The sequence below is a fragment of the Podarcis pityusensis genome, assembly GCF_964106645.2.
Source record: "Podarcis pityusensis genome assembly, chromosome: 18".
Taxonomy (NCBI): domain Eukaryota; kingdom Metazoa; phylum Chordata; class Lepidosauria; order Squamata; family Lacertidae; genus Podarcis; species Podarcis pityusensis.
Window position 1 is genome coordinate 5883393 of NC_138043.1, and position 22475 is coordinate 5905867.

General features: G+C 49.4%; 1 protein-coding gene across 3 annotated transcripts in view; it reads right to left on the reverse strand.

Moving 5' to 3' along the window:
- Nucleotides 1–22475, reverse strand: part of RFX2 (regulatory factor X2) — a 56781-nt gene that overhangs the window by 15800 nt on the left and 18506 nt on the right. The window contains exons 2-8 of one of the 3 annotated variants that reach the window (XM_080988919.1): nt 17461–17573; nt 15674–15763; nt 12184–12263; nt 10305–10569; nt 7426–7500; nt 2561–2742; nt 31–150 (exon numbers count right to left, since the gene is read on the reverse strand). In XM_080988919.1, coding sequence (XP_080845045.1) covers nt 31–150; nt 2561–2742; nt 7426–7500; nt 10305–10569; nt 12184–12263; nt 15674–15763; nt 17461–17565 — 917 coding nt within the window. In that variant the 5' untranslated portion in view covers nt 17566–17573. The remainder of the gene's footprint in view (nt 1–30; nt 151–2560; nt 2743–7425; nt 7501–10304; nt 10570–12183; nt 12264–15673; nt 15764–17460; nt 17574–22475) is intronic. The other 2 variants (XM_080988918.1, XM_080988917.1) reach the window with 2 other exon arrangements.

A 22475-nucleotide genomic window follows, 5' to 3' on the forward strand; every position in this document is an offset into this window, starting at 1 on the left:
GTATGTTTATATTTTTGGAAAATCAAATACCTTTGTTTCTGGTGGATGGGCTGCTGTCTCATCGCCATATACTGAGCATCTTCCTGCAAGCGGTTGAGCGGGGAGTCCGGCTTGAGGCGGATCCCGTAGTAATGGTATTTGGAATTTCCCCTGAGAGGGAGAAGATCGGTTAAGTTAAAAACGACAACAACCACCCAACCAACAACTTGCAAGGTTTTTCATGTCGCCGGGCTCTGCGTTTGAAGTCTCAGAGCACCCTTCGTAGAAAGTTCTGCTATACCAAGTCAGACCCCTTGGCCCATGTTGACTGGCAATGGTTTCACAGGCTGGCAGGCGCTCTCCGGAATTTCAATCAGGACGGAGTTTCCAGCGCTACCTGGCAGCGGCTCTGTGGCATTTCGGACAGGAGAGGCCGGACAAGTGCTTTCTTCCATTGTATTATTATTACAATGGTTGCCATCAATTTGATTTGAACTGATTTTATAACGAATTGATTTTAGAATGCTGTATTATTTTACTGTTGTTAGCCGCTCTAAGCCCAGCTTCGGCTGGGGAGAGCGGGATATAAATAAAAAATTTTTATTATTATTTTATTATATGCTGGCTGAGAGCCTCCCTGCCAGCGCACTGTCTCTCCAGAGTGGTGCATGCTCTGGTTATCTCCTGCTTGGACTACTGCCATGTGCTCTACGTGGGGCTACCTTTGAAGGTGACCCGGAAACTGCAACTAATCCAGAATGCGGCAGCTGGACTGGTGACTGGGGGCGGCCGCCGAGACCACATAACACCGGTCTTGAAAGACCTACATTGGCTCCCAGGACGTTTCCGGGCACAACTAAAAGTGTTGGTGTTGACCTTGAAAGCCCTAACAGCGTTGGCCCAGTATACCTGAAGGAGCGTCTTCACCCCCATCATTCACTGAGGTCCAGCTCTGAGGGCCTTCTGGCGGTTCCCTCCCTGCGAGAAGTGAGGTTACAGGGAACCAGGCAGAGGGCCTTCTCGGTGGTGGCGCCCACCCTCTGGAACACCCTCCCACCAGATGTCGAGGAAATAAACAACTATCTGACTTTTAGAAGACATCTGAAGGCAGCCCTGTTAAGGGAAGCTTTTAACGTTTGATGTTTTATCACTTTATTATTATTATTAGTAGTAATATTCTGTTGGGAGCCATCCAGAGTGGCTGGGGAAACCCAGCCAGATGGGTGGTGTATAAATAACAAATTATTATTATTATTATTATTATTATTATTATTATTATTATTAGCAATTGTCCTTCCTTAACCCTCCCCACCCCAGCAGGATTCTAGTCCTCAGGCTCAAAAAACAAAGGGCTGGCTTTAAATAATGAAGGAATAGGTTTCTGTCCAGTCAGTTTGAAACGGGACCCAAAATCCACTTTTATTTCCTTTTCCAAGGGAGCGTTTCTAAAATGCTTTAACTTGAGCTCTTGAGCCAAAACCCGGCTGCATAAACAAGTGCTCAAAGCTCTCTCCCTTATCAGTCCATGAAGGCTGGTAATGACGGATGGCCTTGTCCGTTCCAAAGCGGAACAGGGATGGCACGCCTGGGCCTTATCTTACATCCTGACCACAGACCTAGTCCAGGAACAGCGCCAGGAGTTGGTGACCTTCTTACCCCAAGATAAGAGTGCCGGACCCTTATATGGTCAGAAGTACAGGATGGAAAACTTTTATGGTTAAGAGCAGGAACATCTGTGATGTCAACTTACGTGTATAATCTTACGTGTCTGCACTCCTGGGGAAGGGGGGAGAGGGTGCCTGGAGGATATATATACTGCATGAAATTTCTCATTTCTTTGGACTTGCTGTGGACTGACCACGCAAGTGCCTTTCTGCTGCTCCGGAGAGCAGAAATAAAGAACTCTTCCTCTGAATGAACCCTCGGTGTAATTTGACTTCCTTCCTCCCGTCCGGGAGCAACGCAGAGCCCACCAATTGGTAAAGTCTAATAAGGCTACAATAAGAACGCTGGAAGTAGCCTTACGCCAAGTCAGATAATTGAGTCCATCTAGCTGGGCACTGCAAATACTGCCTTTTTGCAGCTCTCATGGGGTCTTTCGCGGCCCTGCCTAGAGACAATGGGGGCTGCACAGGCTTGGTGAGTATGCCCTCCAGTGCTGAGCTGCAGTCCCTGGAAATAAAGCTAAGTTTCCAGTCCTCAGGGTTTTGAAGGGAGATTGGGCCCGGTGTTTGCAGAGGCCTCTTTTTTTTTTGAATATTTTTTTTATTAATTTTCAACACAAATATACAATTTCTTATCCAGATTTTCACAAATTTATCTCATTTAGGACTTCCTTCAGCTTCTCTGACAATCATCCATATTTATCTCTCAATTACACATTTCTTAGGTTTAATATTGCTGTTAGTCTTCCCTTCCCCTAACTATTTCTTTTTAACAATATATCTCCAATTTCACAGTGCTTCTTGAAACCCCACTAGCGTTGTTTGAACATCACATATACTTTTCAGACATTCCGTAAATTTTCCTTGCAGAGGCCTCTTAACCCCCCTCTGCCGCAACCCCCACCTGCCCTGCAAACCTTGTGCCAAGCCGGCGGGTCCTCAGTCCCATGAAGACGGAGCGGATCAGCTTCCCGAAGGACGCGGCGTTCACGGGGTCCAGCTTATGCTCTTGGCAGTGGCGCAGGTAATGGTTATAGAGAGAGCTGCGGGGCAGGCTGACCCCTTCGGCCGTCTCGTAGTTGTCCAGCAGCCACTGAAGCTGCAGATTTCATTTTTTAAAGGGAGAGAAGGGGGAAGAGAGAATTTAAGAGGGCTTTGCATGCTGGGTCCCGCTCGTTCGCACGCGCACAGCTCCCACAGAGGACGCAATTGGAACCAAACGTAAAAGAGAGTACTAGGGTAGCTCAGTTGGTTAGAGCGTGGTGCTGATGACCCCAAGGTTGTGGGTTCGATCCCTGTATGGGGCAGATAATATTCCTGCGTTGCAGGGGGTTGGGATAGATGAGCCACAGGGGGCCTTCCAACTCTACAAATCTATGATTCGATTCTATGAACGTCTCCCCCTTACCACCAAGCAAACGCTCAAAAGGCAGCTGTCGTCTTTTGCAAACCGCTTTGAGGGGTGTATAAATTTCATGCTGGAGCACAGCCTTTGCCAAAGGTGTCATGGGCCTTGAAGACGCTCGAACTCAGGACGCAAGGGAGAAACGTGCTAGGAGGAAGGCACGCTTGGCAAATCCACACCATGATCAGCTCCCGCCCAGAAACCAATGTCCCCACTGCGGAAGCACATGGGGATCCAGAATTGGCCTCCACAGTCACTTACGGACTCACTGTTAAAACCATGTTTATGGAAGGCAATCTTGCTCGGCTACGAGGGATGGCCGAAGAAATTTCATGCAATAAAATAAATTCTACTACGGTCTGATCGCAGGTCCCCAAAATGGTTGGGTAGGCCAATTTTTTCTGTTGTTGCAAGGGACGAAACCTGAATTTGTCGTGGGAAAGCCACTTCCACAATAAACATAGGAGGTGGGGTTGCGGGTGTCACGCCCCTTCCCCACATTCGTGGGGGCTGGCTACAGCCCCCGCGATACCTAAGGGAATCCCCGCCCGTGTCATACCCCAGGCCAGCCAATCGGCTGGCTCCGGGGGCGGGGCCTCAGCTATTGAAACCTGCCGCAGCCGAGGCTCCTCCTCTTTTCCTCCGCTGCTGCAGCAGTTAGGCATTGGTAGGGGTACTGGCCTGTTGTTATGCAGATGATGGGGGGGGGAAGGTAGCGCCATCACCTTCCCCCAAATCAAAGGGTAGTCCGGTAAAGGATTCCGGGGGGCGTGGCCTTGTCCTAAGCCTAGGGAGGTATGGGCCCACGGCACGCCCCCACGCGGTGACGCCCGGGGGAAAGCCTAGTTGACGTGCCTCAGCAGGACTCCTCCCCCTGGTGATTAACCCTTCCGGCTTCTAGCCGGTTAGTAGTTAGGACCAATGCCTAAGCCAATACCGCTCAATTCCTGTAATCAATAAAGTTGAGAGCCAGTGTGGTGTAGTGGTTAAGAGCGGTAGTCTCCTAATCTGGGGAACCGGGTTCGCTTCCCCGCTCCTCCACCTGCAGCTGCTGGGTGAGCTTGGGCCAGTCACACTTCTTTGAAGTCTCTCAGCCCCACTCACCTCACAGAGTGTTTGTTGTGGGGGAGGAAGGGAAAGGAGAATGTTAGCCGCTTTGAGACTCCTTAAAGGGAGTGAAAGGCGGGATATCAAATCCAAACTCTTCTTCTTCTAATTCGACCCATTAACCTGAATTATTGTGTCCTGTGTCTTTATTTCATTGGGGGGAGGCGGGAACTTGCCACGCAAAACGGCAGCTTAGCGGCGGGGCAAGTACGATCTTGAATGCAGAAGCTGGCCCCACGAAACCATTCACGACCAGACTAAAACCTCACACGCCCCCCCCCGCGCCCCCCAACTCATGCACCGATGAAGCAGAGAACCTCAACCCTGCCAGGTGCTGATTTGCCAGCGTTTCATGCAGGAAACATGCTGGCGAGGGGCTGGCCTCTCTACCCACTGTTCAACTTTGCCAGTTTGGGGGGGGGGCACCTGCAGGGACAGAGGAAGGGAGATGAAGATCTCGGCTGCCAGGCCGGAAACAGTTCCCCAGCCCTAGCCTAACATGCTAGGCTTCAGACAAGCCTAAGTTCAGAGTCTGCTTGATAACACACCCGCTGCAATACACCGCAGCTCTTTCCTGCCCCGCAACTGTTGCGTTGCTCCCTGCTCTTCCTCCCCTGAACCCAACAGCTGAGAGAAGCTACCAAAAGCTCTGTGAAGGGCTAAGGAGCATGCAGTTAACTTGGCAGGTAGCAAGAAGGGGCACCACTTCAGGACAGGACAGAAAGAGGAGCCAAGCGGAAGAAGATCTGCTGCGACGGAAGACAGGGAAGGCTGCGGATAAGGGGAGCGCCTCTGGAAGGAGTAGTGGACCAGAAGCAAAGCTTTGAAGGTGACTCGGAAGCTACAACTAATCCAGAATGCGGCAGCTAGACTGGGGACTGGGAGTGGCCGCTGAGACCATATAACACTGGTCCTGAAAGACCTACATTGGCTCCCAGTACATTTCAGAGCACAATTCAAAGTGTTGGTGCTGACCTTTCAAATCCATAAACAGCCTCGGCCCTGTATCCCTGAAGGAGCGTCTCCACCCCCATCGTTCAGCTGTGAGGGCCTTCTGGTGGTTCCCTCCCTGCGGGATGTGAGGTTGCAGGGAACCAGGCAGAGGGCCTTCTCGGTGGTGGCGCCTGCGCTGTGGAACGCCCTCCCATCAGATGTCAAAGGAGATAAACAACTGCGCGACTTTCCGGAGACATCTGAAGGCAGCCAGGAAGTTTTAAATGTTTTATATTTGCTGTTTTTCTATTATGTTGGAAGCCGCCCAGAGTGGCTGGGGAATAAATATGAATATTATTATTATTTGCTGTGTTTTTATGATGTTGGAAGCCGCCCAAAGGTCCTGGGGCAACCCTGTCAGGTGGGCGGGGTACAAGTAATTTTTTTAAAAGGTAAAGGTAAAAGACTCCTGGACGGTTAAGTCCAGTCAAAGGCGGCACTCATCTCGCTTACAGGCCAAGGGAGCCGGCATTTGTCCACAGACAGCTTTCCGGGTCATGTGGCCAGCAGGACTAAACCGCTTCTGGCACAATGGAACACTGTGATTGTCCAGAGTGCATGGAGACGCCGTTTACCTTCCCTCCGTAGTGGTACCTATTTATCTACTTGCACTTTGACGTGCTTTCGAACTGCTAGGTTGGCAGGAGCTTGGACAGAGCAATGGGAGTTCACCCCGTCGCAGGGATTCGAACCACTGACCTTCTGATCGGCAAGCCCAAGAGGCGCAGCGCCACCAGCGCCCCTGGTACAAGTGATTGATCGGTACCCAGCAGCACATACAAAGCAGTTAATATGCCACACAAGCTTAATGTTTGTGGGCGTCAATGGGCAGCTTGGCCATTGCTGTGTCTTAGGCGGCCTGCCATCACACATGCAGAAGGTCCAAGATTTCAACCTTTAGGATCCCCAGTAGGGTTGAGAGGGAGACCCCTACATGGAATCCCGGAGAGCCCCTGCCAGCCAGCGCGGGAAACACTGAATTAAATGATTCCACAGCCTGGCTTGTCCATGGTAGCATCCCACCATTTCCTTTCAAATCAGTCCTTCGTTCGGAAGCACAGGGGCTAAAACAGGGGGCTTGGTTTATAGGGGGAAAACTGCAGCTCAGTGGCCACGTTCACACATGGAAGGTCCTTGGCATCTCTACAATTCTATGATTGTATGACCCGCTCTGCCCAAAACTGAGGTCCAGTGCCGAGGGCCTTCTGGCGGTTCCCTCACTGCGAGAAGCAAAGCTACAGGGAACCAGGCAGAGGGCCTTCTCAGTGGTGGCACCCGCCTTGTGGAACGCCCTCCCACCAGATGTCAAAGAGAAAAACAAGTACCAAACTTTTAGAAGACATCTGAAGGCAGCCCTGTTTAGGGAAGCTTTTAGTGTTTAATAGGTTATTGTATTTTAGTGTTTTGTTGGAAGCCGCCCAGAGTGGCTGGGGAAACCCAGCCAGATGGGCGGGGTATAAATAATAAATTATTATTATTATTATTATTATTATTATTATTATTATTAACCCTGCAGAGTGGCTGCCACTCAGTGCAGACAATACTGAGGTAGATGGATCTGATTAGGTACAAATTTCCTATATTGCCTTCCAAAAAACCCTCGCCTTGCCTTGTGATGTGTGCGCCTCACAGGCTCAAGACCGGGGAGCACATTTACCACATTTTTTGCTCTATAAGATGCACTTTTTCCCTCCTAAAAAGGGGAAATGTGTGTGCGTCTTATGGAGCGAATGCAGGCTGCGCAGCTATCCCAGAAGCCAGAACAGCAAGAGGGATCGCTGCTTTCACTGCGCAGCGATCCCTCTTGCTTTTCTGGCTTCTGAGATTCAGAATATTTTTTTCTTGTTTTCCTCCTCCAAAAACTAGGTGCGTCTTGTGGTCTGGTGCGTCTTATAGAGCGGACAATACGGTGATTGGTGGATCTGTGGATGCCAGGGGGTCCGTTGCACCATTTGCGGAACAAAAACTACCCTAGAAACGTCAACGTTTTCAAAAGCAGGGGGCGCACGGCTTGGCTTCTGGAAAAGAGCGGGGTCCGCAGTACTTCGCTAATTGGGAACCACAGATTTAATGAATCGTTTACAGGGCTGAGGTTTGCTCCTGGCAACCGGCGGTGGGGGAGATACGCGCTTGCTTTTCAAGTGCCACAAGATGCTCGGCTTGTGCTTCGCTGCAGTAAGTGGGATTCTGAAAAGCGCGCAGAAGCTGGAAAACAGGGCGCCGGGGCAGGGGGTGGGTTGTCTACGAAGGAGCCAGGCAGGCGGGAGGCAAACTTACATGGCTGTTCAGCAAGCTGCTTTTGTGCGACGTTATGCCTTCATTTTTTTGGAGGTTTTCAATCGCCATTTCAAGCTGGAAAAGGGGCGGCAGCGAGGCCAGAGAGAGAGAGAAAAAAAGAAGGGAAATCAGACATTCGGCAAACAGCCGGGGGGGGGGGACCCGCCTGAGCCACCGTGAAGCCCTTCCCTCAAACAGGCAAAGTGAGGCATGGGATCAGGCGCAGGAATGTTACATGGGGGGTGGGGGTGGAAGGCATGCAAAAGAAGCCACACGGTGCGGGTGGTATTTTTTGGGGGGGAGGGGGTGCGGAAGAGAAAGAAGCAGCCCCTTGCGCTGCAAATGTAGGTTTATCAGGCGTTTATCATTGATTTAGAAGTCACATATCAAAACAGGAAGGCAGTGACGACTTGGAGGTTGGAAGCAGAAAGGGTTTACTCGGACCCATTGGAATTAATGGGCCCAAATTGGCCATGCTCACTCATTTCAATGGGTTCATCTAAAACCAGCATTGGATATCAGTCTTTCGGTCTCTGCCCTTTTTCACGCGAAAAAGGAATCTGCCATCACCACCCCCCCTTAAGTCTTCTCTTCTTCAGTATTGCTCAGCTCCTTCAACTTTTCCTCAAAGCAGTCCGATCATAGCTGTCAACAGTCCCTTATTTGGCGGGACAGTCCCTTATCCCAGCACCATGTCCCGCTGCTGTCCCTTATTGATGATGTCCCTTAAATTTCCCTGGTTTCAAAGGAAGCAGCTCCTCTCCCTCCCTCCCTGCCGGTCAGGGAGGAGGGAGGCTCCAACTGTGTTGCTTGGCTGTGTTGCTCACCCAATAAGGAGTCTGAGAACGACTGGGGGGTGGAGCTTGCATGCCTTGTGCCGATCAAATCGGCCGCCTTGCCTGGGGACTCGCCTTTGCTCAGCGCTTCCCAGCGGAGAGGTGACGGTGGTTTCCCTTGCTGCATCCCCTCTGCCGGGTTGCTGCGCTGTGGGAACCACCACTTGGCTGCTGGTTGACTAAAATCGCTTATTTTGGCTGCTGATCCCTTATTTTCGAGGCTGCTGGTCCCTTATTTTCAAATCTGTGAGTTGACAGCTATGAGTCCGATCTGCACAGCTTTAAAGCCTTTTATTTCTCCCGTCTTGAGGGGAGGTATATAAAAGGCTCAATGCACCGGATGTAAATGCAAAGTTTGGCAGTACCCCATGCGAGACAGGAGAGTTGGTTTTAGGCCCACCCCAACACACACACCTGAGTCCCAAATGTCCATTTATCTACTGCAGCAGAGATGCTCAACTTCTGTACTTCTACTCCCATTGGACGCTGATCCACTACGTAAATGGGGCACTTGCCCCCCAACTTGAACCGTGTGATGCAGCGGCAGAAAAAGCTAATGCTATTTACAGACGTACAGAGTCCAGATCAGGGCTTAAAGGTAAAGGTACCCCTGACCATTAGGTCCAGTCGTGGACGACTCTGGGGTTGCGCGCTCATCTCACTCTATAGGCCGAGGGAGCTGGCGTTTGTCCGCAGACAAGTTTTGTCATGTGGCCAGCATGACTAAGCCGCTTCTGGCGATCCAGAGCAGCACACAGAAGCGCCGTTTACCTTCCCGCCAGAGTGGTACTTATTTATCTACTTGCACTCTGACGTACTTTCGAACTGCTAGGTGGGCGGGAGCTGGGACCGAGCAACGGGAGCTCACCCCGTCGCAGGGATTCAAACCGCCAACCTTCTGATCGGCAAGCCCTAGGCTCTGTGGTTTAACCCACAGCGCCACCCGCGTCTACATGAGCCGGTAGCAGACAGATGAGTGTAAAGTAAAAGACAAAGGACCCCTGGAAGGTTAAGTCCAGTCAAAGGCAACTATGGGGTTGCAGCGCTCATCTTGCTTTTAGGCTGACGGAGCTGGTGTTTGTCCACGAACCTTCTGATCGGCAAGCCCAAGAGGCTCAGTGGTTTAGACCACAGCACCACCCACGTCCCTGCCCTCCTATTAATCAGCAGTGACACAGATGGGGAAGAACCCTAGACCAGGGGTAGGCAAACTAAGGCCCGGGGGCCGGATGCGGCCCAAATCGCCTTCTCAATCCAGCCCGCGGACGGTCCGGGAATCAGCGTGTTTTTACATGAGTAGAATGTGTGCTTTTATTTAAAATGCATCTCTGGGTTATTTGTGGGGCGTAGAAATTCATTCATATTTTTTCTCTCCAAAATATAGTCCGGCCCACCACATGCTCTGAGGGACGGTGGACTGGCCCACGGCTGAAAAAGGTTGCTGACCCCTGCCCTAGACTGAGTTGACTCCACCTGCCACTCTGGCTCTAGCTACGGGTTCCGCCCTGCTAGTCCCAATGTCCAACAATCACCGCCACCTTCCCAAGTACGTTTCCGAGCACCATTCAAAGTGTTGGTGCTGACCTTTAAAGCCCTAAACGGCCCAGTATACCTGAAGGAGCGTCTCCACCCCCATCGTTCAGCCCGGACACTGAGATCCAGCTCCAAGGGCCTTCTGGCTGTTCTCTCATTGCAAGAAGTGAGGCTACAGGGAACCAGACAGAGGGCCTTCTTGGGAGTGGCTCCCGCCCTGTGGAACGCCCTCCCATCAGATGTCAAAGAGATAAACAACTACCTGACATTCAGAAGACATCTGAAGGCAGCCCTGTTCAGGGAAGTTTTTAATATGTAACGCTGTACTGTTTTTAACACTTGATTGGGAGCCGCCCAGAGTGGCTGGGGAAACTCAGCCAGATGGGCGGGGTATAAATAATAAATTATTATTATTATTATTCGCTTGCAGGTGCCTGAAACCCACACACCCTTCTCAGAATGCACCTCAATGTGACTTCAGGGAGGCGGCGGCGGCAAGCCCCGACGTACCGTGGCTGGGGAGGAGCGCGAGGTGTGCGAGAGGGCGTGCCTGGCGCTCTCCATGCCGCTGTGGATGAGGTAGGCTCCCGAGCTGGACACGATCTGGCTTCCCCCGATGTCCATCGCGATGCCCACCATGCTGTGCGAGGGGATGGTGGTGGGCGACGAGGGCCCCGTGCTCACCTGAGAGCTGCCTCCCTGCGCTTCGAAGTAGGAGGAGGCGCTGCTGGGGGCGTAGATCTGAGCTTCCGTGTTGTAGGAATAAGCGGCACGTCTGCCAGAAGACCGGGGTTGGTGGGGGGGAGAGACAGGAGACAAAGTGACAAGGGGTTTAGTTACGAACACACGCAGTCAGGCAGGAGGGCCTTCCGGGAGGGTCCGTGAAGACCTAAGGGTTTGAAAGTACAGTCATACCTCGGGTTGCAAACGCTGCGGGTTACGGCTTTTCAGGTTGCGTCCCGCAGCGACCCAGAAGTACGGGAAAGGGTTACTTCCAGGTTTCGCCGCTCGCACATGCACAGACATGCAAAATGATGTCACGCGCATGAGCAGAAGTTTTTTTGGGTTTTTTTTACTGTTTTATTAAATTTGCTTAGTAACATAACATTATTATATGTATTCTATAAAACAAAGAATACAAAACAAAATTCATTCATACTACAATGCATAACTACATAACATTAATATATATGGTTTCTGAAAAAAGGCTTACATAACAAAATCAATTCAAAATACCATCCGGTTTACTCCCCCCCCTTCCCTTCCCCCTCCAGCCCTCCCCCCCGGTCAGGCCTTCCTTCTTCATATCTTTATCCATGTACACAGTCTGTTCATTCGAGCTTGTATGTTAGGCTTGGCTTCCCCTCTTTCTATCCAGTCCCTGTAAAATGCCCATTTATTTGTAATTCTTTGGCATTTATTTTCCTATCTATCCTCTGCCACTATTTGTGCGAATATTTCTGATTGTACGTATTCAAAAACATAATCATTCCATTTTTCCATATTCCATTTGGCCTTTCCTTTCCATCCCCAAGCAATAACTGCCATTCCACGCATGAGCAGAAGTGGCGAATTGCCACCCGCGCGTACGCAGACATCGGTTGCGTTCCATTCAGGTTGCGAACGGGGCTCTGGAATGGATCCCGTTCGCAACCAGAAGTACCACTGTACTTGCCCCAAAATAACAGAGCCCTTTCTGTTGGGGATAATTCAATATCTCAATATATCATCCAAAGTCCCTATCATGATCTTGCTTCCATAATTTTTGACCTGGCACTATATTGCAAATCAGGGTGTGTGTTTGCGTGTGCCACGCAAAAATCACGATACTGGGGAGAAAAACCATGAAGCATGTACATAGTTTCATCCTTGGTCCAAACTTTGTGATATATCGGTATACTGTGATATTAAGCTGGTGATAATATCACAAAGTTGAAAACCAAATATTGCCCTGGGAAATGATCTATAATGAATTGAAAAAAATGTTTTAAAGTACTCCCCCCCCCCTTCTCTCTGTGAAGAAGCACTTTCTTTTATCTGTCCTGAATTCTCCCACCCCTGCATTCATTATTTTATACACCTTGATTGTGTCTCCTCTTAATCGCCTTCTCTCTAAACTAAAAAGCTATCCTGAGCTCCTCCGGGGGGGGGAGGGGGGGGAGGAAAAAGCCGAACATAACCCGCTCCCTTAAAATTCCACAGGCACTCACACCCATTCCGTCCTACCGTATGTCTGTCCCAGCAGCGATATCGTAAAAGCCAGTTTTTGTAAGGTTGCAAATTTAAGCCGCCATTTAACTTTTCACGGTCGGAATTTGGTGAAAACAGTGAAGCTTATATTCAGGCCAATATGGTAACTGGGAAGGGAGGGGAGGGAAGGGATACTTACATGGTCCCATTGGTATAGACAGCTTCTCCTCCTTCGACGTACTGGACTTGAGCTGGATAGACATGCTGTACCGTTTGCACCTAAGAGAAAGGCACGGAGATGGGAGCAGCCATGAAATCTTGCCACTGCATCTCTACAACAGAATCAGCATCCCACCAGCTCCCTGGGCTGCGAGGCGCAACGGAGGGGAAAACAGTCTCATGTCCCTGCACCCAAGCTGAGCAAAAGCTTCTCCCACGACACATTTCTAAGACCAGCAAAGCAACTGAGAAGGTGGAAGAGGAGTTCAGGGACCAGGGGGAATCTTTTAACAATTCTATGCTATGTGGAAAGAACCTTTTACTGAGGGTGAAAGAGGAGAGCGCAAAATATGGTCTGAAGCTCAACATCAAAAAAACGAAGATCATGGCCACTGGTCCCATCACCTCCTGGCAAATAGAAAGGGAAGGAATGGAGGCAGTGAGAGATTTTACTTTCTTGGGCTCCATGATCACTGCAGATGGTGACAGCAGCCACAAAATTAAAAGACGCCTGCTTCTTGGGAGAAAAGCGATGACAAACCTAGACAGCATCTTAAAAAGCAGAGACATCACCTTGCTGACAAAGGTCCGTATAGTAAAAGCTATGGTTTTCCCAGTAGTGATGTATGGAAGGGAGAGCTGGACCATAAAGAAGGCTGATCGCCAAAGAACGGATGCTTTTGAATTCTGGTGCTGGAGGAGACTCTTGAGAGTCCCATGGACTGCAAGAAGATCAAACCTCTCCATTCTGAAGGAAATCAGCCCTGAGTGCTCACTGGAAGGACAGATTGTGAAGCTGAGGCTCCAATACTTTGGCCACCTCATGAGAAGAGAAGACTCCCTGGAAAAGACCCGGATGTTGGGAAAGATGGAGGGCGCAAGGAGAAGGGGACAACAGAGGACGAGATGGTTGGATAGTGTTCTCGAAGCTACCAGCATGAGTTTGACCAAACTGCGGGAGGCAGTGGAAGACAGGAGTGCCTGGCGTGCTCTGGTCCAGGGGGTCACGAAGAGGAGGACACGACTAAACGACTCAACAACAACAACAACAACAACAACAACAACAACAACAACATGCTATGTGGACAAATAAAAACGATAGACCGTGTGCTTCTCCAGTGCCTATACTATAGGGACATTCGTATTAGCCTTGTTATGAGAATTATAAGATCTAAGATATAAAATAAATGTTCATAAATGGACCAGGCAAACACATATATAAATATATAAACCACATGTCTGAAACAGTACAGGAAAACAGTCCCAAAGCCATTCTGACTCTTTCAGTGACCTCAAATATTCCTCTGCAGTTTGGATGGGAATGGGAAAAGCCTCCCCATTGTCTCTGTGCTCACAAATCCAGCCTTAAGGGCACATTTGGGTATGAATAGGGTTAAGGAAATCAGCCCTGAGTGCTCACTGGAAGGACAGATCCTGAAGCTGAGGCTCCAGTACTTTGGCCACCTCAGGAGAAGAGAAGACTCCCTGGAAAAGACCCTGATGTTGGGAAAGATGGAGGGCACAAGGAGAGGGGGACGACAGAGGCCGAGATGGTGGGACAGTGTTCTCGAAGCTACCAGCATGAGTTTGACCAAACTGCGGGAGGCAGTGGAAGACAGGAGTGCCTGGCGTGCTCTGGTCCAGGGGGTCACGAAGAGTCGGACACAACTAAACGACTAAAAAACAATAAGGGTGAGCCTGTGACCTGGACTCAGTAATTAAGTATTTATCATCACAAAATAAAAAAAATTCCTTCTAGTAGCACATTAGAGACCAACTAAGTTTGTTATTGGTATGAGCTTTCGTGCGCATGCACACTTCTTCACAAAAGCTCATACCAATAACAAACTTAGTTGGTCTCTAATGTGCTACTGGAAGGGATTTTTTTATTTTGTTTCGACTACGGCAGACCAACACGGCTACCTGCCTGTAACTATCATCACCAAAGAATGGCCAGGCTGCTCAGGTAAACCCATTATCAGGTTTCCTGCCAAACAGGATTCTGCTGTAGACCGCCCCTTCTGTGACCTATGTATGATGTTTTTGGGGGTGGGTCTTGAGCTACATGGCGGCAATTTCAAAAGTCTATATAAGAGCTTGCGCACTAATGTTCTGGGTTCATCCTCCCTCCTGCGTGGGGCAGTGAACACCCTGTTGCCACCTCCTGTGGCATTCAATACCCAGAATTTGCTGGGACACAGAGACTCTGCCTACCAACTCTGCCTATCCAGTAGACTCTAAAAAATAATATTCACAGGCACACAGACTACTTGATTTGGGCTTGTTTTGGGTGTGCTGGAGTTGGACAGAAAGCAGTAACGACAGGACAGGAATAGCCACATGGGGGCACTGGGAGCTGTATTAAGAGTCTCTGGCAATTTTCAGAGCTTGCCTTTTGGAGTCAGTATGGCTGAGGGTTACTGCCAACCAACTTTCCCCCACTGGTACTCACTTAAAGGATGTTGTATTCAGACAGGCATTACATGCTTGGTTTGGGGGGGCAGGAAGTGCTGGCTCTTGTGGTTTTTGACTTAAGGCAGCCTTCCTCAACCAAGTGCTGCCTGTATGTTTTGGACTACAAGTCCCATCATCCCTGGCCATGTAGGCTGGGGCTGATGGGATTTGTGGTCCAACAACATTTGAAGATCACCACGTTGGGGAGGGTGTTTCCTGATTTGACTTTGTGCGATTTATGTGTTGCAAACTTTGAGGATGCCAATCAAACACCAGGTCATAAATAATCTATAGATACATGTGTCAACTAATTCAGAGCAGGCCTGCATTTGCTAGGTGACTTCCAGAATTATCAAAAGAAGAGAGAATTCATTACAAGAAAATCCTGCCGCTTCGGATTTATGTTTTGAAAAATGTGTCTACTCAGAAGTATGTGCCCCTGAGTTCAATGGTACTTACTCCCAAGTAGTGGGAGGACTGATACCTCAATGAAGACCTCGTTTTTAAGGTGCTGTAAAGGACCCCTGACCAATTGGCCCAGTCGTGGCTGATTCTGGGGTTGCGGCGCTCATCTCGCTTTATTGGCCGCATGTGGCCAGCATGACGAAGCCGCTTCTGGCGAACCAGAGCAGTGCATGGAAACACCATTTACCTTCCCGCCAGAGCAGTACCTATTTATCTACTTGCACTGGCGTGCTTTTGAACTGCTAGGTGGTCAGGAGCAGGGACCGAGCAACGGGAGCTCACCCCGTCGCAGGATTCGAACCGCTGACCTTCTGATCGGCAAGCCCTAGGCTCTGTGGTTTAACCCACAGCGCCACCCGTGTCCCGTTTACAGCACATAAACGTTTACAGCACGACTGGACCTAATGGTCAGGGGTCCCTTTACCTTTTACTAAGACATCTGATGGTGTGATATGGTCTATTCTTTTCCGTTTGACTTTTTTTCTGAAGCCAGCACAGGGTTCAGCTGAAGTCTGGGAGCAACCTGGTCTCCATTGCAAAACGGATATTACCTGCTGTGGAACCTGCTGGACTCTGGGGACGGACAGCTGCTGCATTTGCGCCCCTTTCGGAGTGGAGCCTGTCGCCTGCACCAAAACCCTCTGGAAGACAAACAAACAAACAAACAAACACGGAATCACCCTTTCTGATGCCTTTACATTTACAAAAGCACCTCTCTGCTGACATCCCTCGAGGCAGTGTTCAACACGCATATAAACCCTACCAGGAAACACATCGGAATCTAGCAATAAGCCAAAAATTAAAACAGCCTGCAAGCGGCTCGCTGTGTCCAACAGAGGCTGCCGCTGAACACTTGGCAAACACTGAAGAATACACACGAAACCCTGGTTCTTTCCGGACATCACCAGTAAACTATGGTTTTAAAACCATCGCTTGTGCTTTCATACATAAAAGCCAGGCCATGGTTTAGAAATTGCTGTTTCCCACCCACTCCCCACTCCCATTTCTATAAGGCAGGGGCCTCTGGAAGCAGAGTCAGGGTTATAACCATGGCTTGCCAAATGAGAAAGCACACTAAACCGTGGTTTGCAAACTCATTTCATGCCATGTAGAGCCACTGCACATCGGAGATACAGCCATGCCACGAGAAAACTATTTTGGTGTTTTCGGATGCCACAAGACAATAGCCGACAGCCGCATCGGATGTTCGGCTTCCGAAAAACGTTCGAAAACCGGAACACTCATTCCAGGTTTTCGGCGTTCGGGAGCAGATTTTTTCGGCAACTGAGCCATTCCAGAACCAAGGTTCCACCGTCACTGCAAATTTCGAAGGATGGCTGTGTTTCAGTTTGCGTGTTTCTTCCAGGGAGTGCAAATTCAATAGGCTTGCCTTTGAATGTGAACATGAATCTAATTTCTCCTCCACCCTTTGTCCTGCCTGCTGCAGGCCCTACAACTTGCCCCATCCATATAGACCACGGGTTGTCAACCTGGTCCCTAACACCCACTAGTGGGCGTTTCAGGATTCTAGGTGGGCAGTGTGGGGTTCTACGGCACAAGCTGAATCCTCCTTCCATCAAGCACTGGTGGGCGGTAAGGAACTTTCACCATCAAGAAAGATGCATTAGTGGGCGGTAGGTATAAAAAGGTTGACTACCCTTCTCAGTGATGGCTCCGACCTGGTGGAATGCTCTGTCCCATGAGACCAGGGCCCTGCAGGATTTAACTTCCTTCCACCGGCCTGTAAGACAGAGCTATTCCACCTGGCCTTTAATTAGAATTCAGCCTGATCTTTTATTCCCCTTCCTTCCCTTTTTATGAAGATTACCCGCTCTGGTATCCCACAGCTAATTCTCCCCTGGTCTCCTCGCTGGCCCAAATAGGACTAATTTAGCCAGCTAGCCCTGGTGATCATCTAATGTTTATTGGATGGATTTTCCCCCAAATTAAAACACTTCACATTTTATACTGTATTTTACGCTAGTTTTTTGTTGCATCAATTAAGTGTTTTAAATTTGTTGTCAGCCGCCCTGAGCCCGGTTTTCTGAACCGGGAAGGGCGGGGTATAAATAAAAAATTATTATTTGTTTATTATTATCCCTGGTATAGACGGTTCGTGAGGTTTGCGAACAATGAGGGACAGGTGAACAGACAAGAGACAGACTGCATAGGGGACTGTGGACCTCAACAGATGCCCTGTGGTACCCATTCCTGATACTAGCTTGGTGGTGGTGGGAGGCAGCAAGCAGATAAGACCGCCCTCTCCCTGCCCAAAGGCTCGGAGTTGAAGGAAGCAAGAAAGCATCGCTTGGGAGAGGAGAGCGGATGGAGGGGTTACCTGCTGGGATGCTGGCACCGGCTGGACCACAGGGGCCTGGACCGATGCCGACGTTCGCAGCGCCACAGGAGTCGTGGAATCTGAGCCGCCCTCGGACTCCTGCATGCCTGGCTCTAGGAGAGAGAGGATGATGGGGTTGGGGAGGGAACAAAGACACAGTTTTTAATTAACGGCAGAAGCTAAGGGTGCATGCTGGTTTCTCGGTGGGCCAGCAGCCATGGCAAGCAATTTCTATTTGCGTTATTACATTCGGCACAACAAGGGGAAGTTCGGCCGCAAGTATCTTGAGTTCGAGTTCCGCCCTGACGGGAAACCGAGATATGCAAACAACAGCAATTATTTTAAAAATGATGTCGTGATCAGAAAAGAAGCCTCCGTACACAACTGTGTGATGGAAGAGATCGATGACAGGGAAATAACGAAAGAAGATGATGCCTTATGCCATGGGTAGGCAAACTAAGGCCCGGGGGCCGGATGCGGCCCAATCGCCTTCTCAATCCGGCCCACAGACGGTCCAGGAATCAGCATGTTTTTACATGAGCAGAATGTGTCCTTTTATTTAAAATGCATCTCTGGATAATAATAATAATAATAAAAATACCTTTACTGTCAATGTACAACCTGTGTACAATGAAATTAACAATTAATTACAATGAAATTATCTGTGGGGCATAGGAATTTGTTCTCCCCCCCCCCAAAAAAAAATATAGTTCGGTCCCCCACAAGGTCTGAGGGACAGTGGACTGGCCTCTTGATGGAAAAGATTGGTGATCCCTGTGGCTTATGCCCTCCTCCAGACAGAGTTGGCCGGCCGGAGCTTGACATTGTAGCTGGTGGTGAACACATCTCTTTTACCGCATCAAAAATTGGTTCTCTTATTGATGTAAATCAGTCCAAGGATCCAGAAGGTCTTTTACTGCCTTGTCCAGGACCTCAAGTGTCTCGTCTTCAGTCTCATTGGATTACACTTCAAGATTAAGCCAATTTCAATTGTACGGATTAAAATTTGTACCGTCAAGTTACTTTCGGCGGAGTCACTTTCCATTCCTTATCTCTCATTGGTTTTATGTGTGTCAGATTTTTTTACAGAGTGAATTTAAAGGTAAAGGGACCCCTGACCATTAGGTCCAGTCATTATCGACTCTGGGGTTGCGGCGCTCATCTCGCTTTACTGGCTGAGGGAGCCGGCGTACCGCTTCCAGGTCACGTGGCCAGCATGACTAAGCCGCTTCTGGCGAACCAGAGCAGCGCACGGAAACGCTGTTTACCTTCCCACCGGAGCAGTACCTATTTATCTACTTGCACTTTGACGTGCTTTCGAACTGCTAGGTTGGCAGGAGCAGGGACCGAGGAATGGGAGCTCACCCCGTTGCGGGATTCGAACCGCTGAACTTCTGATCGGCAAGTCCTTGGCTCTGTGGTTTAACCCACAGTGCCACCCGCGTCCCTAGAGTGAATTTAACAAATGCTTAAAAGCTAAAACAAACATCAGAAGCTAATTCCATCCAGTGGCACATTGTCAGTGGACTAGGGAAACTAGGCTAGCCCCCTATATGTTCCCCTGGAGCGTCCTTCCGAAAGCCTTGGGAAGCTTCTGCCCAGCTTAGGGAGGGAGGCGCAATGATCACACGCGCGGCGTCGCAACATCATGTACACGATCATTCCCCCAATTGCACTTGCAAGCTGGCGCCTCTGGCCCTAACAGTTCCCCTATGCAAAATTTCACTGCATGCAAAAATGGTGGAAAAACCGCCCCAGCAAAGTCTATAGATGCACAGAACCAGCAGGCATGCCAGGGCCTTCTATCCAAAGTTCAACATTTGCACAATAAGCCCTTTCCCTGTCTACCCCAGATTCAGCAAGGGTCTCTCTTGGATGGACAAGTTTCAAATCCATCCACTGAACTGTTTTCTAACTGCAAGATGTGGCACGTACTCTACTTTCTCGTTGTAATGGCAAGATGCAGTTCACCCAAATTACCTTTAATGTATAGCCACGACTGTGGTCCTACAACTTATTTATCCTATTTTGCAGCTGAGGCTGAGATAGACAGATAGTAACAGTGATAATAATAATATTTTTTACTATTTATACCCCGCCCATCTGGCTGTGTTGCCCCAGCCACTCTAGGAGGCTTTCCAACGTCTATGAAAACATAATAAAACATCAAACTTTTTAAAAAAATTCTATGATGAAAATACAAACTTTTTATAAAAGAATGGAAACTGTTTATTGAATATTTACAGATAAATTGTAAGCAGACAGAAACAATGGCAGGATTGTTGTTGTAACCTGCAGTTTCGAAAGAGTATATATTTGAAGAAGATGAATAAATGAACCAATTAAGTTAATTTGGATATGCAGAAGATATTGAAAATAAAATTTAAGGAACCGCAGAAGGTGGGGGAAGGAAGTCAGGCTTTGAAAGGTCAGATTGTAAAATCAGCAAAATGTATAAATCTGAAAGTATTTTTAAAAAAAAATTAAAAAAAATACGGACGCCCTAAGGAAAAGCGGGACATTCCAGGATCGAATCAGAAACTGGGATGGCTTCTGTATATCCGGGACTGTCCCTGGAAAATAGGGACACTTGATCTAGAATAGTTAGTCCAGATCCTTTTAAACATTGATAGTGCTTCTCTGTGTAAACTAGAGTTGTACCTTGGATCCCGAACACCTTGCGAGTTGAACGTTTTGGCTCCCGAAAACCGGGAAGTGAATATTCCAGTTTGCGAACGTTCTTTGGAACCTGGATGTCTGACGGGGCTTCCGATTGGCTGCAGGAGCTTCCTGCAGCCAATCGGAAGCCGTGCTTTGGTTTCTGAACGTTTTGGAAGTCGAACAGACTTCCGGAACGGATTCTGTTCGACTTCCAAGGTACGGCTGTATGTTCAGCCTCCGCTGTTTCCAGCGTCTCCCCCCACCCCATTGTCGGAGGCTAGAAACCACAGGAGGAGAGACAGTTTGCACTCTTCCCATCTAGTTGGCCCCTGTGAGAATGGGATGATGTACTAGATCATGGGTAGGCAAACTAAGGCCTGGGGGCCGGATCTGGCCCAATTGCCTTCTGGCCCAATTGCCTTCCACCTGGTGCGCAGGATGAGACCCTCCCTGCCCGCAGACTGCCTGGCCAGAGTGGTGCATGCTCTGGTTATCTCCCGCTTGGGCTACTGCAATGCGCTCTATGTGGGGCTACCTTTGAAGGTGACCCGGAAACTGCAGTTACCGTATTTTTCGCTCTATAGGACACACTTTTTCCCCTCCAAAAATTAAGGGGAAATGTGTGTGCGTCCTATGGAGCGAATGCAGGCTCCTTGGCTTCAGCGATAGCAACGCGAAGCCACCGAAGCGCAGAGGAAGCGCTCCCTCCGCACTCCAGAGGCTTCACGTTGCTTTCGCTGAAGCCTGGAGAGCGAGAGGGGTCGGTGCGCACTGACCCCTCTTGCTCTCCAGGCTTCAGGGATAGCTGCCTGAAGCCTTTGGAGAGCGGTGCGAGTTCCCGCTGCGCTCCGCAGGCTTCAGGTTCAGCAAGACTCTCCTGGCTTCAGCAGAGAGGGAGAGCTGTGCAGCGCCCCTTCAGCGAAGCGGGAGGAGAAATGGAAGGGGCTCCGTTTCTCCTGCCGCTTCGCTGAAGGGGCGCTGACCAGAGAGGGGGAGAATTTTTTTCCCTTGTTCTCTCCCTCTAAAACAAGGTGCGTCCTGTGGTCCGATGCGTCCTATAGAGTGAAAAATACGGTAATCCAGAATGCGGCAGCTAGACTGGTGGCCGCCTGGACCACATAACACCAGCCCTGAGAGACCTTCATTGGCTCCCAGTACGTTTCCGAGCACAATTCAAAGTGTTGGTGCTGACCTTTAAAGCCCTAAACGGCCTCGGTCCTGTATACCTGAAGGAGCGTCTCCACCCACCCCCATCGTTCAGCCCAGACACTGAGGTCCAGCTCCGAGGGCCTTCTGGCGGTTCCCTCATTGCGAGAAGTGAGGTTACAGGGAACCAGACACAGGGCCTTCTTGGTAGTGGCGCTCACCTTGTGGAACACCCTCCCTTCAGATGTGAAGGAAATAAGCAGCTATCCTATCTTTAAAAGACATCTGAAGTCAGCCCTGTTCAGGGAAGTTTTTAATATTTAACGCTGTACTGTTTTTAACACTTGATTGGGAGCCGCCCAGAGTGGCTGGGGAAACTCAGCCAGATGTACGGGGTATAAATAATAATTAATAATTATTATTATTATTATTATTACTAAATCCGGCCTGTGGACGGTCTGGGAATCAGCGTGTTTTCACATGAGTAGAATGTGCCCTTTTATTTAAAATGCATCTCTGGGTTATTTGTGGGGCATAGGAATTCGTTCATTTCCCCCCTCCAAAAAAACAATACAGTCCGGCCCCCCACAAGGTCTGAGGGACAGTGGACCGGCCCCCTGCTGAAAAAGTCTGCTGACCCCTGGACTAGATGGACCTCATTCAGCAGTGAAATTCTGCTCTTAACTGAAGCCACGCGGGAAAACTTGCCAATCAAAAACAAAACGTAACCACTCCCCCCCCAATTTTTTTCTTTTAGCCATCCCACGGAGTTATACTAAAGTGGGTTTCCATAATGCAGGAATGCTGATGGAAAGAGAGTCGCAAATAGACACCGCCTCTTGCGTCACTGACGAGCAAACTCTGACTCGCAAGCAAACTAGGCAGACACTCCGGACAGATGGAGTCCCTAGAAACCGTCTCTATTTACCCTGCGCTGGGCTCGGTATCTAGGCAGAGAGCATGCAACAGGAAAAGGAACTATTTGGAAAGAGGGGAGGGGGGGCCAGAGAAGCAAGGAACCAACTTCTGGGTTCTATTTCTGGGGTTAACATGTGCCGTGACCCTGGAGAAGCCAAACAGTGTTTAGAAAACGGGCTCTTGTCCCCCAGTCCCTGTAGCAGGAAACCCATCTCCCCATCATTCAGTTTGTACAAACTTCACACACACTCACACTCACACACTACATACGCTACACTTCTGTTATAAAT